At 36.9% G+C, this 14,325-nt stretch overlaps 1 protein-coding gene across 1 annotated transcript; it reads left to right on the plus strand.

Moving 5' to 3' along the window:
* Nucleotides 1-10,172: 10,172 nt before the first annotated feature.
* Nucleotides 10,173-13,673, plus strand: LOC142624100 (tRNA (guanine(26)-N(2))-dimethyltransferase 2-like). The gene is made up of 7 exons (XM_075797605.1): nt 10,173-10,284; nt 10,668-10,880; nt 11,275-11,469; nt 12,403-12,438; nt 12,939-13,040; nt 13,199-13,278; nt 13,441-13,673. Exons 2-4 carry the CDS (start codon nt 10,746-10,748, stop codon nt 12,433-12,435), a joined length of 363 nt encoding a protein of 120 aa, XP_075653720.1. The 5' UTR covers nt 10,173-10,284; nt 10,668-10,745; the 3' UTR covers nt 12,436-12,438; nt 12,939-13,040; nt 13,199-13,278; nt 13,441-13,673.
* The last annotated feature ends 652 nt before the right edge of the window (nt 13,674-14,325 follow it).

Here is a 14,325-nt window from a genome sequence, read left to right on the forward strand (position 1 = left end):
ACAGTACACCCAAGGGCTTTCATTGAAGGGCAGCTGGTGCTGAGGATAGCAGAAAATGTAAGAAGAAACCTCCCAGGACCCTCCAAATTTGCCCCAAAGTGGGAAGGACCCTACATCGTCAGAAAAGCCCATGATAGTGGGTATTACTATCTCATAAAGGAAGATGGGTTAGTCCTAACAGAGCCCATAAATGGGAAGTGGCTGAAACAATACTATACATAGAAAGAGAGGGATCTCAGTACGCCGAGACCCTTTTGCCAACCCTCCAGTCCAAGTACTTCATCATTCTTTGCTTTTATCATGAATTTTTGTTTAAGTAATTTTGTCCAGGAACCAATGATAGAAGGACATGCTGTGTTTCTTACTATCTTTGATAACTTTTTTGTATTCCTCAAATAGCAATTGTGCTTTGATTCAATGAAATCTCTTTTATTTTCCTTTAAATTATAGCTAAATTAAATATTTCAAGATCCAAATGTGGGCAAACTTGAGGGGGATACCTGGGTCAATGAAAAAAAAAAAAAAAACTCTGGCGCACGACCCAGGACCCACACCACAATTAGTTCAAAATACATGGCCTGGGACCATGGGCAAAAGTAAGTGCCCGGGATACCTAGCCCAGTATTTGACAAGAGGGGACCTACCTGGTTCATGATCTGGGACTTAAAAAAAAAAGATGGGGAAAAGAAAGAGAGCACCCAATGTACCTAGTTCAGTACCTGCGCAATTAAACAACCACTAGGGTACTTGATCCAGGACCTACAGTAAAACTTGTGGGGACCATGGCCTAGGACTCAGCAAAAAAAGGAGAAGTAAGAAAAGCAGTATACAAAAGAGAAGAACAGATCCACATACTATTGAAAGATAGAAGCAGTCTTGAAAAAAAAACACACAAATATAGATCCATGTCACAGAAAGTAAGGAAGAAAAAGCCAGAAATAGTGTTCGACAGGATAAGATAAAGCTTATACAACCCAAATTGCTTGAAAAAAAATATACACATCTGAATCAGCTAAAAAAAAAGAGCTAAGGAATAAGCCTGGCCAGCAAAGAACTGTCTAGAGAGATAGCAGGAATAGCTGACAAATAAAGGACTTTATGCTTTTTAACCTTCAAGTCCTGCAAAATCTTGTGGGCACGAGCCAAAGCCTCCTCAGCAGCAACAATCTTAGCATCAAGACTTCTGGAGGCCTGCCTCTAGAACAGCACGTTGGCCAGTGAGCGCAAATGCTCCAATAAGAAGGACAGGTTGAACTTTGCTAAAGGATCTTGCACCACTCCCCTCCATGCCAAAAGTTTTTCCTTATATAAAGAGTCGAGAGAAGAATTCCTTAAAGAAATCAGCACAGCACATAGCAGCTCCAATAGGATGTTGCCCAAGAACACACCTCCCTTGAACCCACTGGTAAAATCTCCATGGACCTTGAACAACCCTTCCAGCAATAGCAGACTTTCTATAGGCACAGAAAAACACAAGAAGTTACCATAAGGAGACCCAAGCGATGGAAGTGACTAACAGGAAGGCTATTGAACTCCAAAAGATCAAAGTGGGTCAGGAAAGCAAGGATCCCTGAGTCAAGATCTGAAACAGTCACTGCTGGAGCCCCACCCATTGTTGTACCTCCACTCGTAGGGATCAAGGAGCTTTTAGCCCTTTGGGTGATCTGGAGGATCCCTGCCTGAGATTCAGCAACCTAAGCATACTCCACAGCTACTCCAAGAACTATGGGCTCGGGACCCCTAACACCTGTGTCAAGGCCTGCAAAAGCAAACATAGTTCAGAAAAGGGGAAAGGGCCAAGGAAGAAAGGTAAAAATAAAAAATAAAAAATAAAAAATAAAAAAAGAGAGAGAGAAAGGGGGGGAGAACTTGTATCGGCTTCCTGTGGTAGGGCTTCCTCCTCTTACTCCTCTGATTGCTTGGAAGACTTTGTGAGAGAACATATAGCACGTTGAAGAAAGGGTGAGGAGACCTTAGCAAAATGGCTAAAGGAAGGAAATGATACTGGGGGCTTCTCCATAGGAGGAAATGGCAAGGGAAAAGCACAAAAGGGGGGAAGGAGAAGGCAGCACAGTAAAAGCAGGACAATACACACCTTCAGAACCCTCTGATTCCAAAGAAGAAGTAGCCTCAAGCTAGATCAAGCACTGGTCTGACTTGGAAGGGAAAGAGAAAAGGGGAAATCTAAAAAATAATAATAATAATAAAAGAAGGACAAGATTAAGCATTTTTATAAGAGAAGACTAGGGGCTCACCTGCTTGAATGGATGGAGACGCGCCCCCCAAGGGTGCTTTGTTTAACATAGGATCAAGTGACACAGTTTTGATGAGGCTGAAAGTCTACTCAGGCTGGGGATCTTAGGAAACAGGGGTTAAGAAGCTTTAGGATCCCGGGTAGCCAGGGGAACAGCGGACGGAATAAACTGGACACCCTGCATTAGCTGCCCAGTTTCCTCAGTTACACCACCACTAGAGGCCTCCTCTTCCTCCGAAGTCCTACCAGTTATGGGAGGGGGTACCTCCACCTGCAAAAAATATACATAAGTACACAGTACCAAAAAGGGGTGGAAACAGACAAAGAGAGGCACGAAGAAGGCTATTGTGAAATTTTAAAATACTCGCAAGTGTACGAACCGTACCGAAGTATAGTTTGACAAGAACGAGGTCGAACCCACAAGAACTTGAATGAACGTAGGAAAATTAGTTAAATCTTAACCAAATTAATCCTAATCTAGTTTAATAAAAATTGGTTGTTTTGAAATTAAATAAACTAAGCAAATAATCAAATTAAGCAAATAGTTAAACTCAGCAAAAGAAATAAAAAGATGTAAACAATCAAGGGAAAGGAATTAAGGTTTTGGAATCCGCCTTGTAAGTCATATCAGCATATATTTATGATCATTAATTTTTCCCAACTACTACATGATAATCTAGAAATCAATCTTGCTATTATGGAAAATATTCTCATTAGAATCCTTATTTTAAAATTTCAAAAGCATGTTCTTCTTCGCTTCTTAAGTATAAAATCAAATCATCAATTGTATCTATAGCCAAACAAATCACAAGATATATCCAATTCTAAAAATCAAATCATAAATTGTATCCATTGACAGATAAATCACGAGCGATATCCAATTTTATAATCAAGAATTAATAAACCAAGCATTCAATTAATTAAGACAAATCCTAAATCATGAGAAAAACATGATTGAACTCATATCTAAAATCTCATCTTAGTCAATTGATATGAAGCAAGAACAATTTAAATTATTAAAGAACAACTATTGTGGGAAAAATCAAATCACATAAATATTACTAATAATCCTTAACAATGTTTCATCCTCAACCCTAATTATAAATTTAGTTACTCATAGTAATTAAAATAAAACACAAGAATAAAATACTAAACATTAAACTAGACAAATAAAATAAAACTAACTGTCATGGAAGAAAACCAAAGAAGTAGCCGCACTCTTTATGTTCAGCCCTTAGCCCTAGCACTGGCCTCCTCACAGGCCTCCCTTGAATTTTGCCCTAAAGAGCCTTTAAATAGGTCAAGGAATCCTATTACAAGTTGAATTCCCATTTGGGAAAATTTCCAGATTTTTAGGCTTCACTTAACAGAAAATTTTGGCCCATTTAACGTCAGAATTATGACTTTTGGTAAACTAAAAAGTTTTAGCCCTTTAAGTTAACTTTCCAGCCCAACTTGAATCATCTCAATTGGACATTTGAGCCAAAATTATGCCAAAAATACTAACTGATGTGCAGGCTGGAATCCTAATCCGAATTGAACTTGGATTTGATGCAAATTTCCTTTGATTCCCTACTCCAATTGGACTTAAATTTAATTGGTTTGGTCTTCTTTAATTTCATCATGGCCCTTGTAAAAGTAAAGTCCATTAGTTTTCTTCTTTGCACAAATCCACTTATTTAATTCCATTCTCCTACAAAAGATAAATTCACGCAATAAGATTCAATTAAGTACAAAATTGATTATTCACCATTATTCCAAAACCAAATATAAAATGTATGAATTACCTCAAAATAAGTATGGTAATGCTTTCTAATAATGATATAAATATGCAAAATTAAGCTATTATCAATGCACATCAAAGGCCATACCACATCATCACCAGACGATTGACTCCTGCCTTTCTTTGGGTCTGACTTGCGCTTGGACTGCAAGAAAGAAAATAGTCACTCATTAGTTAAAGAGAAAAAGGAAGACACTGCAACAATAGTGATAAACTACTACAAGATAAAAGAGAGAAGAAGGAAAGAGGCATTGCCCTTCTCTCTCTCTGTACAGAGTCTCCAATGGTCTTTTGTTTACTCCGCGAACCCCGTCTTGTTGCTTACGGCAGCAAATACAATACCAGTAGTGGGAAGGAATAGGCACCTGTTAGCAGTAGGAGTAGAAAGAATATCGGGATTGGGAACTCTCTCAATCTTGCCAAAACCAACATAGTCAACAAATGATTTTTGTACTCGTCTCCAATAGCCAGCAAAACCATTAGAAGCAAAGACTCCCCTCTGGGAGTTGGGAACTACAAACTAAGGACTTCTCCGCGACCAGTAGGAGAAGGCCTGAAGCCTAAGGAATGGATCCAGCGAAGGGAGAGTGGGTACTATATCCTTGAATACTGGAGGGATGTCTTGATCGAAGCCAAATTGACGGAGTACCCGGTGTGCTGAGTAATGTGTGTATCTGGGGCCACTTGAAGAGGGCATCGGAAGCCCAGAAGGGATAACACAAGCTAGATAAGCCAAACTGCCTTCATCGCCCTAGCGAAAATCAAATGTGTTCCCTAGAGAAGTGAGGAAAGGAGCTAAAACAGAGTCACAAGCAAACCCGGGGCTGAACTCCCGGGGAGAACACCATCTCAAATGCCCTGCCTGATCAAAAAGCTCAACTAGGTTGAGGCCGCCTCCTTTTAGACTGGCCCAACGAAAAATAATTGGATGGCTACCAGTCGTACTATAACAAAGACCTTTAATTACATCAAGGGATCCCTGGAACTTATCTTTTACAAACTTCAAATTTCTACACTTTGTTAAAGTAACTAAAGAACGATCCCACATGAATATCTGAAGAATAACATAGTGGAGAGATGAGGTGATTGCATAGCAAGAATCGCCTTCAACTTTGTCTCCATGAAGCTGATCCAGTTGAGAATAAACATGGCCCAAGAACATGGGAGCTAGAGGATACTGAGCACCCTGGGCCAATTTGATGGCCAATAGGAAGAAGACGGGCTTGACCCCATATCCGAGGAACTCACTGAACAAAAATTTACTAAGCCAGAGCGCCAGGAACCCAGCTCGCCTGATTGCTTTGTCTTTCTCTCACGAAAGATGCATTACCCATTTGCCCATTCTGGCCTGTTTCCCACCGGAAGAAGCGGTATGCCCACCAAAATCGCTAAAAAATTTGTCTTCCACCTCAAGATCCTCGTCGAAAAGACTGATATCAAAGGGATTCTCATCTCCAAACACCGGGAGAAGGAAATTGTTAACCACATCCTCCAAGGTGATGGTAAGTTCACCAACAGAAAAGAAGAAAGTATGAAGAGAAGGATACCAACGGCGTACCAAATGCCTAAGGTCCTTAGCATCTCTGAAACCTTCAAGGTTCCTGGAAATTGCCACTACCCTCAGGATCCCAGCGCGTTCCAGACAGCCCACAAACTCCTCATCAGCAAGCTCCCTATTTACCCAAATGGGCCAACCAGTGACCTTCCAAGGGATAAAATCGAAAAAAATGGGGATCGCCTCTCGAGATCCCCACCTAATTAGGAGGTCCAAAATCTCCCTTGGGTCAGGGACCTAAGCAGAACTGACCAAACCCACCTAACTAGAGAATACCCAGGCGTGAGGAGAAGGAGGGACCTCACCATGAGACACCACAAGGAAGAATAGGCTGGGAGTGTACCAAGGGTCTCGTAATGGAAAATCTGGACGCTCCGCGAGCCGCTACGACTCACCCTGGGCAAAAGTAGAGGAATTCTCACCCTCAGAAGGGCTGGGGGTATGCTCCCTCCTTTTTCAAGAGGAAGAGGAAGCCATCAGAGCAACAAGTGTGCTAGGGAGTCCAAGGGATGAGGCACACGGAAAAGGAAGACAAAGAAGTAGATTGACTGTAAGAAAGAAGATAAGCTTAAAGATGGAAAGGTCAAGGAAGTAAAGGGAAAATGAGAAAAAATTGCAATAATAACGCAAAGAGAAGTTGGAAGAAGATGATGTATAGAAAGGCGCGCCAGTTGCCAAAATTAAATTTCAAGGATAAAGTTATTGGCAGTTATTAATAGGAGTTGCGGGGAACATGAAAAGTGGGTGGAGGAATTTTTTCACTCTAAAAAATTAACTACCACGTCCCATGCAAAGGGGGGAAGTTACAAAAGAGGGAAGCGCAACGTGCAAAGAAGACCAAGATACCCAAAATCAGCAGGAAGTCAGTATCCTGAAAGAAGAGAGAAGGGAACCCGAGGATAATTAAAATAGTGAAGAAGGAAGTCCTACGGAAAATAAAACTTTGTATTACTAACGCGTGGGTTGCAGGCAGCCTACGAGCTTGGGGGGCTAAATGTTGAGGTCTAAAAAATCATGACACAAGGCCCAAAGAAATAGCACATTGGGCCAACCCATGAAAAGTAAAATTGAAAAAAGGGTTTGGGCTCACAAAAAGAAAAGAATGGTAGGCCTAATAGATTTGAGGCCCAAGATCCATGAAGGGGCAGGTTTTAAAATCCATGAAACAAAGGGAAGAAAGAAAAGGGCCCAGCCTGCCAAGATCAGAGGACCAAAGAGAGTCTAATAGAAAGAGTTGGGCCAGGATCCACTACAAAAAAAATGCCTATTAGCGACCAAGAATTTTTGACGAACCCAAAAAGCCCTTTCAAAAAATCTTATTTGCAATGGCAAAGTAAATCCCTCGCAAATACTTGGGAAAATGTGAAATATTTGTGATCAACAAGAAAAGCTGTCGCAATTATGTGTTATAGTCGTCACAAATACTAATATTTTGGAGGGAAATTTACCCTCCATATTATTTGCGAGGGACAATTAAAAATCTCTCGCAAAAAGTGTATTATTTGTGACGGTAAAAAAAAGCTGTCACTAATACTAAATTATTTGCGAGGGTTAGGATCGACCTTCACAAATAATCATTAAAATGTCAAAAATTTTGGAGGGAAATGTTCCCACCAAATTATTTCCGATGGACAATAAAAATCCCTTGCAAAAAGTTTATTTTTTGTGTGAGTTAAAAATATGTCCTTACTAACACTAAATTATTTGCGAGGGCTACGATTGACCTTCGCAAAAGATCATTAAAATATTAAATTTTTTTGGAGATAAAAGTTATTCTAAAATTCAAATAAAAAAAAGTATAAACGTATAGCACTTTGTATTCTTTAAATGAACATTTTGTTTACAGTCTAAAAAAAAAAACTTTTTATATACATCCTATATAAGAAAGGTAGGTCATTATTTTCTAAACAATTGTACCCATGAAAAATGATATCACTTTCAACTTCAAAATGGTAGCCTAAAATTCAAGAATTTCAACCTTTTGTACTCTTTCTCTCTCTCTCTCTCTCTCTCTCTCGTGAATAAAAATTTATTTCCATTAAAATAATGCATAAAAGATGAGTTTATAGATCAAATGGTAAATTACATCCAATTGACATTAAAATTGGCATGTATGTTAAGAATATATAGAACATGTAATCCAATGGTTGGATTTTCAAAATATGAATTCAATAATAAGTTATTGGGTGATGTAACATTTTTTAGAGTTACATCACGTGTAACTTGAACTCAACTCTATATTTCGTAATTCGATGTGAATTTTGACAAAGCTACCGTTAGATTACATTATCTACATATATTTTTTGTGCTTATAAAAATTCAAGGTGATCAAATATTAATTTCCATGTCATCAATCAATTGTTTAAATTCAAGCTTTTGTAGTTTAAAATAATGCATAAAAGATGAGTTTATAGATCAAACGGTAAATTACATCCGATTGGCATGAAAATTGACATGCATGTTAAAAACATACAGAGAATGTAATCCAATAATTGGATTTTCAAAATATGAATTCAATAATAAGTTATTGGGTGGTGTAACATTTTTTAGAATTACGTCAGTTGTAACTTTAACCTAACCCTATATTTCTTAATTCGATGTGAATTTTGACAAATCTACCGTGAGATTACATTATCTTCATATATTTTTCATGCTTACAAAATTTCAAGATAATCAAAAATTAATTGCCATGTCATCAATCAATTGTTTAAATTTAAGTTTTTGTAGTTTTGAATAATGCATAAAAGATGAGTTTATAGATCAAATGGTAGATTACATTCGATTAGCATGAAAATTGGCATGCAAGTTAAGACCAGATAGAACATGTAATCCAACAGTTGGATTTTCAAAATATGAATTCAATAATAAGTTATTGGGTGGTGTAACATTTTTTAGAGTTACATCAGGTGTAACTCGAACCCAACCCTATATTTCTTAATTCGATGTGAATTTTGACAAATCTACCGTTAGATTACATTATCTTCATATATTTTTCATGCTTACAAAATTTCAAAGTGATCAAAGATTAATAGCCATGTCATCAATCAATTGTCTAGATTCATGTTTTAGTAGTTTAAAATAATGCATAAAAGATGAGTTTATAGAACAAATGGTAAATTACATCCGATTGGCATGAAAATTGGCATGAATGTTAAGAACATATAGAAAATGTAATCCAACGATTGGATTTCCAAAATATGAATTCAATAATAAGTTACTAGATGGTTAGATTTCAAATCCAATGGTTAGATTTCAAATCTAAGTATGGCACGTGATGGACATGTATTGTGTACCTATATGGCTATATATATTCTCTCAATCTGACCATCCAACTGGTCTCAAATTTCACTAACATCAATATGTCACCATACTCTTCAATCCTAATGATCAAGATTTGAATATAAATTTCACCAAGTCTAGTGGTATCAGGACCATCTATTAAGTATGATCGGGTTTGACCAACTTTGACTACACATTTCTCTAAGTCCAATCGCTTGATTATGACCATAATTTACTAGAATTAACCTTTCATTATACTCTTCAAATCTAACGGTTAGATTTCATATCTAAGTATGATGTATGATGGACATGTGTTGTGTACTTGTATGTTTATGTTTATTTAATCTGACTATTTAATTGATCTCAAATTTCACCAACACCAGTATGTAATCATACTCTTCTTTCCTATTGATCAAGATTTGAATATGAATTTTACCAAGTCCAATGGTCTCAGGACCATTTTTTTAATGATCATGTCAGCATTTAGTATGCAAACAATGCACTCCGTTTGTCATGTAAACAATTTTCATCAGTGAGATGACAGTAAGAACCAAAATGGAACGCATTTTTCATTTTAGGGACCAAAAACAAGGGAATCAATACCGTACCAGAGACTGTTTTTGTTTGGTCAAATAAATGAAATATTTCGGTACCCGTTAATACTAGTGTACCGTTTCGGGATTACTGCTAATTTTATATATTTGTATATAAAAATAAATACATAACTATTTATTTACTTATTTATAAGTTCATTAGTCAAAATCCATATAATTTATTAAAAATATTTACAATTATAAGTCTATATCTTATTAATTAATATGCTAAACTTTAGTTAAAAACTTAAAATGTTAGCTCATTTTAATAATAATAGATAATTTATCTATTTAATAAATACTCAATATATAGTTTTTTTTAGTTGATTTATTTAATAAACAATAATATAATAATAATAGTATTTGTGGTCCACAACACGTTATCAATTTGACAGATGGTTAAAAATTTCAAAAAGGTTGAATAGACACTCCAAAGAACAGAGGTGATAGGAAGAAAATTTCCCCCCAAAATTTTTTTTCCTTTCCCGCACAAAATTCTCCAAAAATTTTCCCACACAAAATTTTCATTTCTCACACAAAGTTTTTACCCACAAAACTCTCTCATTTTCTCTCTCACACACGGCCTCTCCCATTCACACACACACACACAACCCCACCGGCGCCGACGAGTAGAGCCCAGCCTAGCCCAGCCTAGCCCAGCGACGACGTCGACTCGGCCAAGCCCAGCCATCGACTCCTCTCCTCCTCGACCACTCTACCGTCAACCCATACCCATCGGCTCTCTCTTCCTCACCACAAGATCCTTTCTCCCTCTCTCCCCTTACCACCCCCATACCCATGCCCATTCCGATTTTGCTTGGTAAGTTATTTATTTGATTTTTTGTTTTGATTATTGTGAAATTTTGGGTTTGGATTTGGATACTTAACATTAGGTTATTTATTTAATTTTCAATTTTGCTTTTTGTAAAATTTGGGTTTGGATTTTGTGGTGTAATATGTAGATACATTGTTTAAATTTTTTTATGATTTTTGTGAAATTTGGGTTTGGATTTGGTGAAGTAATTTAATTTTTGTGATGCATATTTTAATTTTTGTGTTTAGGCGGCATTTTGTTTTGGTTTGTTCGTACTCTTTCTTTTTGTGTTTGTGTATAGGGCTAGTTATGTATGATAATTAATTTGTTTCTAAGTTCAAGTCAAAATTCTAACAATGCTATGATTTTTAATCCTTTTCTTCTTCTAGAACAACAGTGTAAGATATTTGCCTGGGTTCGGCCCTGCAGTTCATCAAGAATGCAATGACTGTGGGAAGAAATTCAACATGGGTGGACCTATATGGTCTGCTCCCATCCATGATCAAGATTGGGTAACCTCCATATTGGCAGACGTGAAATCTATGCAGGACCGGTACCCTGCTTATGCTCGAATCTCTGCTGCACTGACGAATGTATCAAAGGTGTGTTTGTTTACTTTACCCCGATGTTGTATCTTTGATGTGTGTAGAGTTATTCATTTTGGAGGGAGTGTTTACAATAGATTGGTTGGTAATTCTTAAATTTTCCCAAGAAGATTGGTGTCTAGTCAACACCACATTGTAATGTGCCTTATCCGACGGCACTATACATTTGTTTGTTGCTTTTATATATATATATAATTGGTTTCTATCCTACATATTATGTTTTATAATATCTTTTTAGTTATTTGGTTTTTCCTAGTCAAGAAAAATAAATATTAGTATTTGGTTTCAGATGGTGAAGCTTATGGGCAGTGTGTGGACCTTGTCAATTGATAATTTCCTCCTTATGACAGCCATCTTTTAAATTCTCATTCCATGATCATACTGTTTGCAGGAATTGCCTGATGTTCCTCTGTTTGTGAGTCTGCACAGCCTTTGCGCCACACTTAAATGCACTTCTCCATTAGCAGTAATTTTCCGTTCAGCTGTGATCAATGCTGGATATCATATATCTAGAACTCGTGTGAATCCACTGGAGCTGAAATCGGATGCTCCCATGGATGTCATTTGGGACATAATGCGGTGTTGGGTAAGAATTCACTTTTATTATCTTTTTGACATGGGCATGTATCCATTTCTTTGGGTCCCTGCACTTTCATCTTGGTTTCTTTATTTTGATTTTGCATATGAATCTTCTAAGCCACGAATTGAAATGGCCAAATTTTCATGTATCCATGTCATCTTGTTTCATGTTTTCACAAGCTATCTATTGTTTAGATTTTGTTTTGGGGTTCCACAAACTAGCTATTGTTTAGATTTCAACTATATCAGAAATTTCTTAATAAGTGGAAACTAGAAAGTCTTCACTTGGTAGTCTACATTCTATGAAAGACTTGATGAGTGTACAGTGGATTGCTTTTCATTAGTGGTAAGGGCCTTCGTTCATTTACTTGCCTCCTTCCAGCTCAGAATGCCTAATGCCTATTATCCTATCTAGTTCTAGAAGTTAATTGCTAAGACCTCACCCTTCTGGTGTTGCTTTCTGCAAGGGGGTGAAGCACTCTGCCGGACATCCCAATCTTGGAGGCCTGTTTGCCATAGTAATTCAATGTGAAAAAGTCATACCCAGAGCTCAAAAGTCCCACTTTTGTGGGATTTGGGGTTGGTCTTGGTAGACAGCCATATCCCCAATTTTTTTTGGAGAGGCTACAAACACATTATGCAAGTTCCGCTCATACCTATACCTACCGTAGAGTTATAAAAAAAATACAATTAAAAAATTACCAGTGATGATGCCTTTATAGGTTTGTGAATTCAATCAGCTAAACTCCTCTCAATAAATAAAAATATACACATTGTGATCAGTTAGGCTTGGTTTACATTGTAATGAATATATAACTAAAATAGGCGGCCTTTAATCAATCGAAACAGGGTTTTTTTTTTTTTTTTCCACAATCTCTCATGGGTCTTGCCCCTTTCCTCCAAACAACATTTTGACCAAGTGGGTTTTTGATTTGTGCAGGTCTGGAGCTGTCTCCATGTGAAGGCCAACTGAAAGGTATTGTCCTTCTTTACTCATTTGTGCCATTGTTACTTCTTTTTCTTCTATTTTTCATGATGTGGTCTTCTTCCTTCTTCTTCTTTTTTTTTTTTTTTAACCTGTTGCTTCTTGTCCTTTGTTTTAAGAATTCCACTGTACACATATGCCTTAAGAGAATTGAAGATGCTCATTTTTTTCTCCACTTGGTTACATATGCTTGCAATACTTTAATGTATTTTTTTAAAAAAATTGTAAAAGAAAAACCTTGACCTTTCATTGTCTTTTTTTCCATCTACCCATTTTGGGAACTTGGAAAAATGCTCTGTTTTCCTCTATCCAATACCAAAATGTTAGGGTTTTGTGGAGAATAGGGGTTCTTTACCTTTTCATTATATTCTAATGCTATCTATCTCTTCCTTTGTACTTTCTTAGTTTGAGTCTTTGGTTTTGTTATTATAAAATTATGAGTTTTGTGTGTTCAAGTTGTTCATTTACAATATTCTATTTTTTGTGACTAGGCTAGACTAGCAAAGGTCTTCACAATGTGCTTTTTGGGATTCCTTATGGCTTCCATGTATATCAACATTTTGCCTGCTAGTGGAAGGAAGCTTTTAAATGGGGTAATACTCGTCGACCCAAAAATTTTGAGGCTAAAGCTTGTTGTTGTTGTTGAATATGTCATGTTGATACTCACTATTAACTTATTCTGCAACTTAGATTTACTTATCAGCAAATTTGAACACCATAACTAATTGTTCCCACTATTTGTGTAATGCAGTTGGTCTTTCCACTTTTACTTCCATGTTTGATATTCTCTCAATTTGGTCAAGCTATCACCATTGAGAAAATGCTTGAATGGTAACAATTATACTTTTCAATCTATGATTTCAAAGCACCTCAATGATTTTTTTTTTCTTTCTATTTAATTACAATTTCATTCGTTTACAAGTGGTTTATTTGGACTATGTGGTTCTGCCAAAGGGTATAATTTTGATTTGCTTTTCTGGTTGATGGTTTTAGATGCTCGTTGATGATATTGGAGACGTGACAATTACTAATGATGGTGCTACAATACTGAAGATGTTATAGTTTTTTATGGCTTTTTGTGTGCAAAGAATCACATTTAAACAACTGCATTTTTTGGAAGTGTTGAAGGATTTGTTTAAATACTTCGGAACTTTGATAATAGTTATAGATAATGTTATGTATTTGATAATATATTTCTATGTTAATATAATGTTAGTTTGGAGACATTTGTGGTGTTATTTAGTTATATTTGTGGTATTGTCTTAGTGGAGCTAAAGTTATTACAGGATATTTGTAATAGATATGTGGGTTTAGAACTTAGGAGGAAAAAAAAATCACCTATAGCGGCAGTCAAAAACTGCCGCTGAAGGATTAACATTTTAATATAATTGAAGACCTATAGCGGCATTTTTGGCCCACCGCAATAGTACAGATATTTTGTAGTGCAAATAACTAATTGCGAGGGTATAACGGTCCTCACAAATAGTTGTTAACGACGACTGCTTCCCCTCGCTAAAAATAAGTCGTCGACTTTTCTCATCGTTTGGTGATATATTTGTGAGGGCAGATTTGTTCAGTAAAGACGGTGGATTGCCCTCGTAAATTATCTATTTGCGAAGGTATGGTCGCAAAATCTCTTTTAGCAACAAGAGCAAATACGACGGCTTTCGAGGGCCATATACCCTCGCTAATAACCTTTTGCGACGATATTTGAATTTTTGCGAGGGCATTTTATCCTCGTTAGTAGACTCTTTTTTTGTAGTGATCCCGGAGACTGCCAAGGGTCTGGGATCCCTGGGACGTGCAGCATAGCCAAAGAGGAATTAAGACAGCTCAAAAGGGGAACCAAAAGGCACAAGAAACGAAGGACAGATATGT

This window comes from Castanea sativa, chromosome 2, assembly GCF_040712315.1.
Source record: "Castanea sativa cultivar Marrone di Chiusa Pesio chromosome 2, ASM4071231v1".
NCBI lineage: Eukaryota > Viridiplantae > Streptophyta > Magnoliopsida > Fagales > Fagaceae > Castanea > Castanea sativa.

Bases quoted from the DNA above. Each gene is read 5' to 3' on its own strand.
- LOC142624100 (XM_075797605.1), top strand. From the start codon at position 10,746: ATGGGTGGACCTATATGGTCTGCTCCCATCCATGATCAAGATTGGGTA. The intron at 10,881-11,274 runs GTGTGTTTGTTT...TACTGTTTGCAG, and splicing joins CACTGACGAATGTATCAAAG to GAATTGCCTGATGTTCCTCT. The intron at 11,470-12,402 runs GTAAGAATTCAC...TGATTTGTGCAG, and splicing joins GGGACATAATGCGGTGTTGG to GTCTGGAGCTGTCTCCATGT.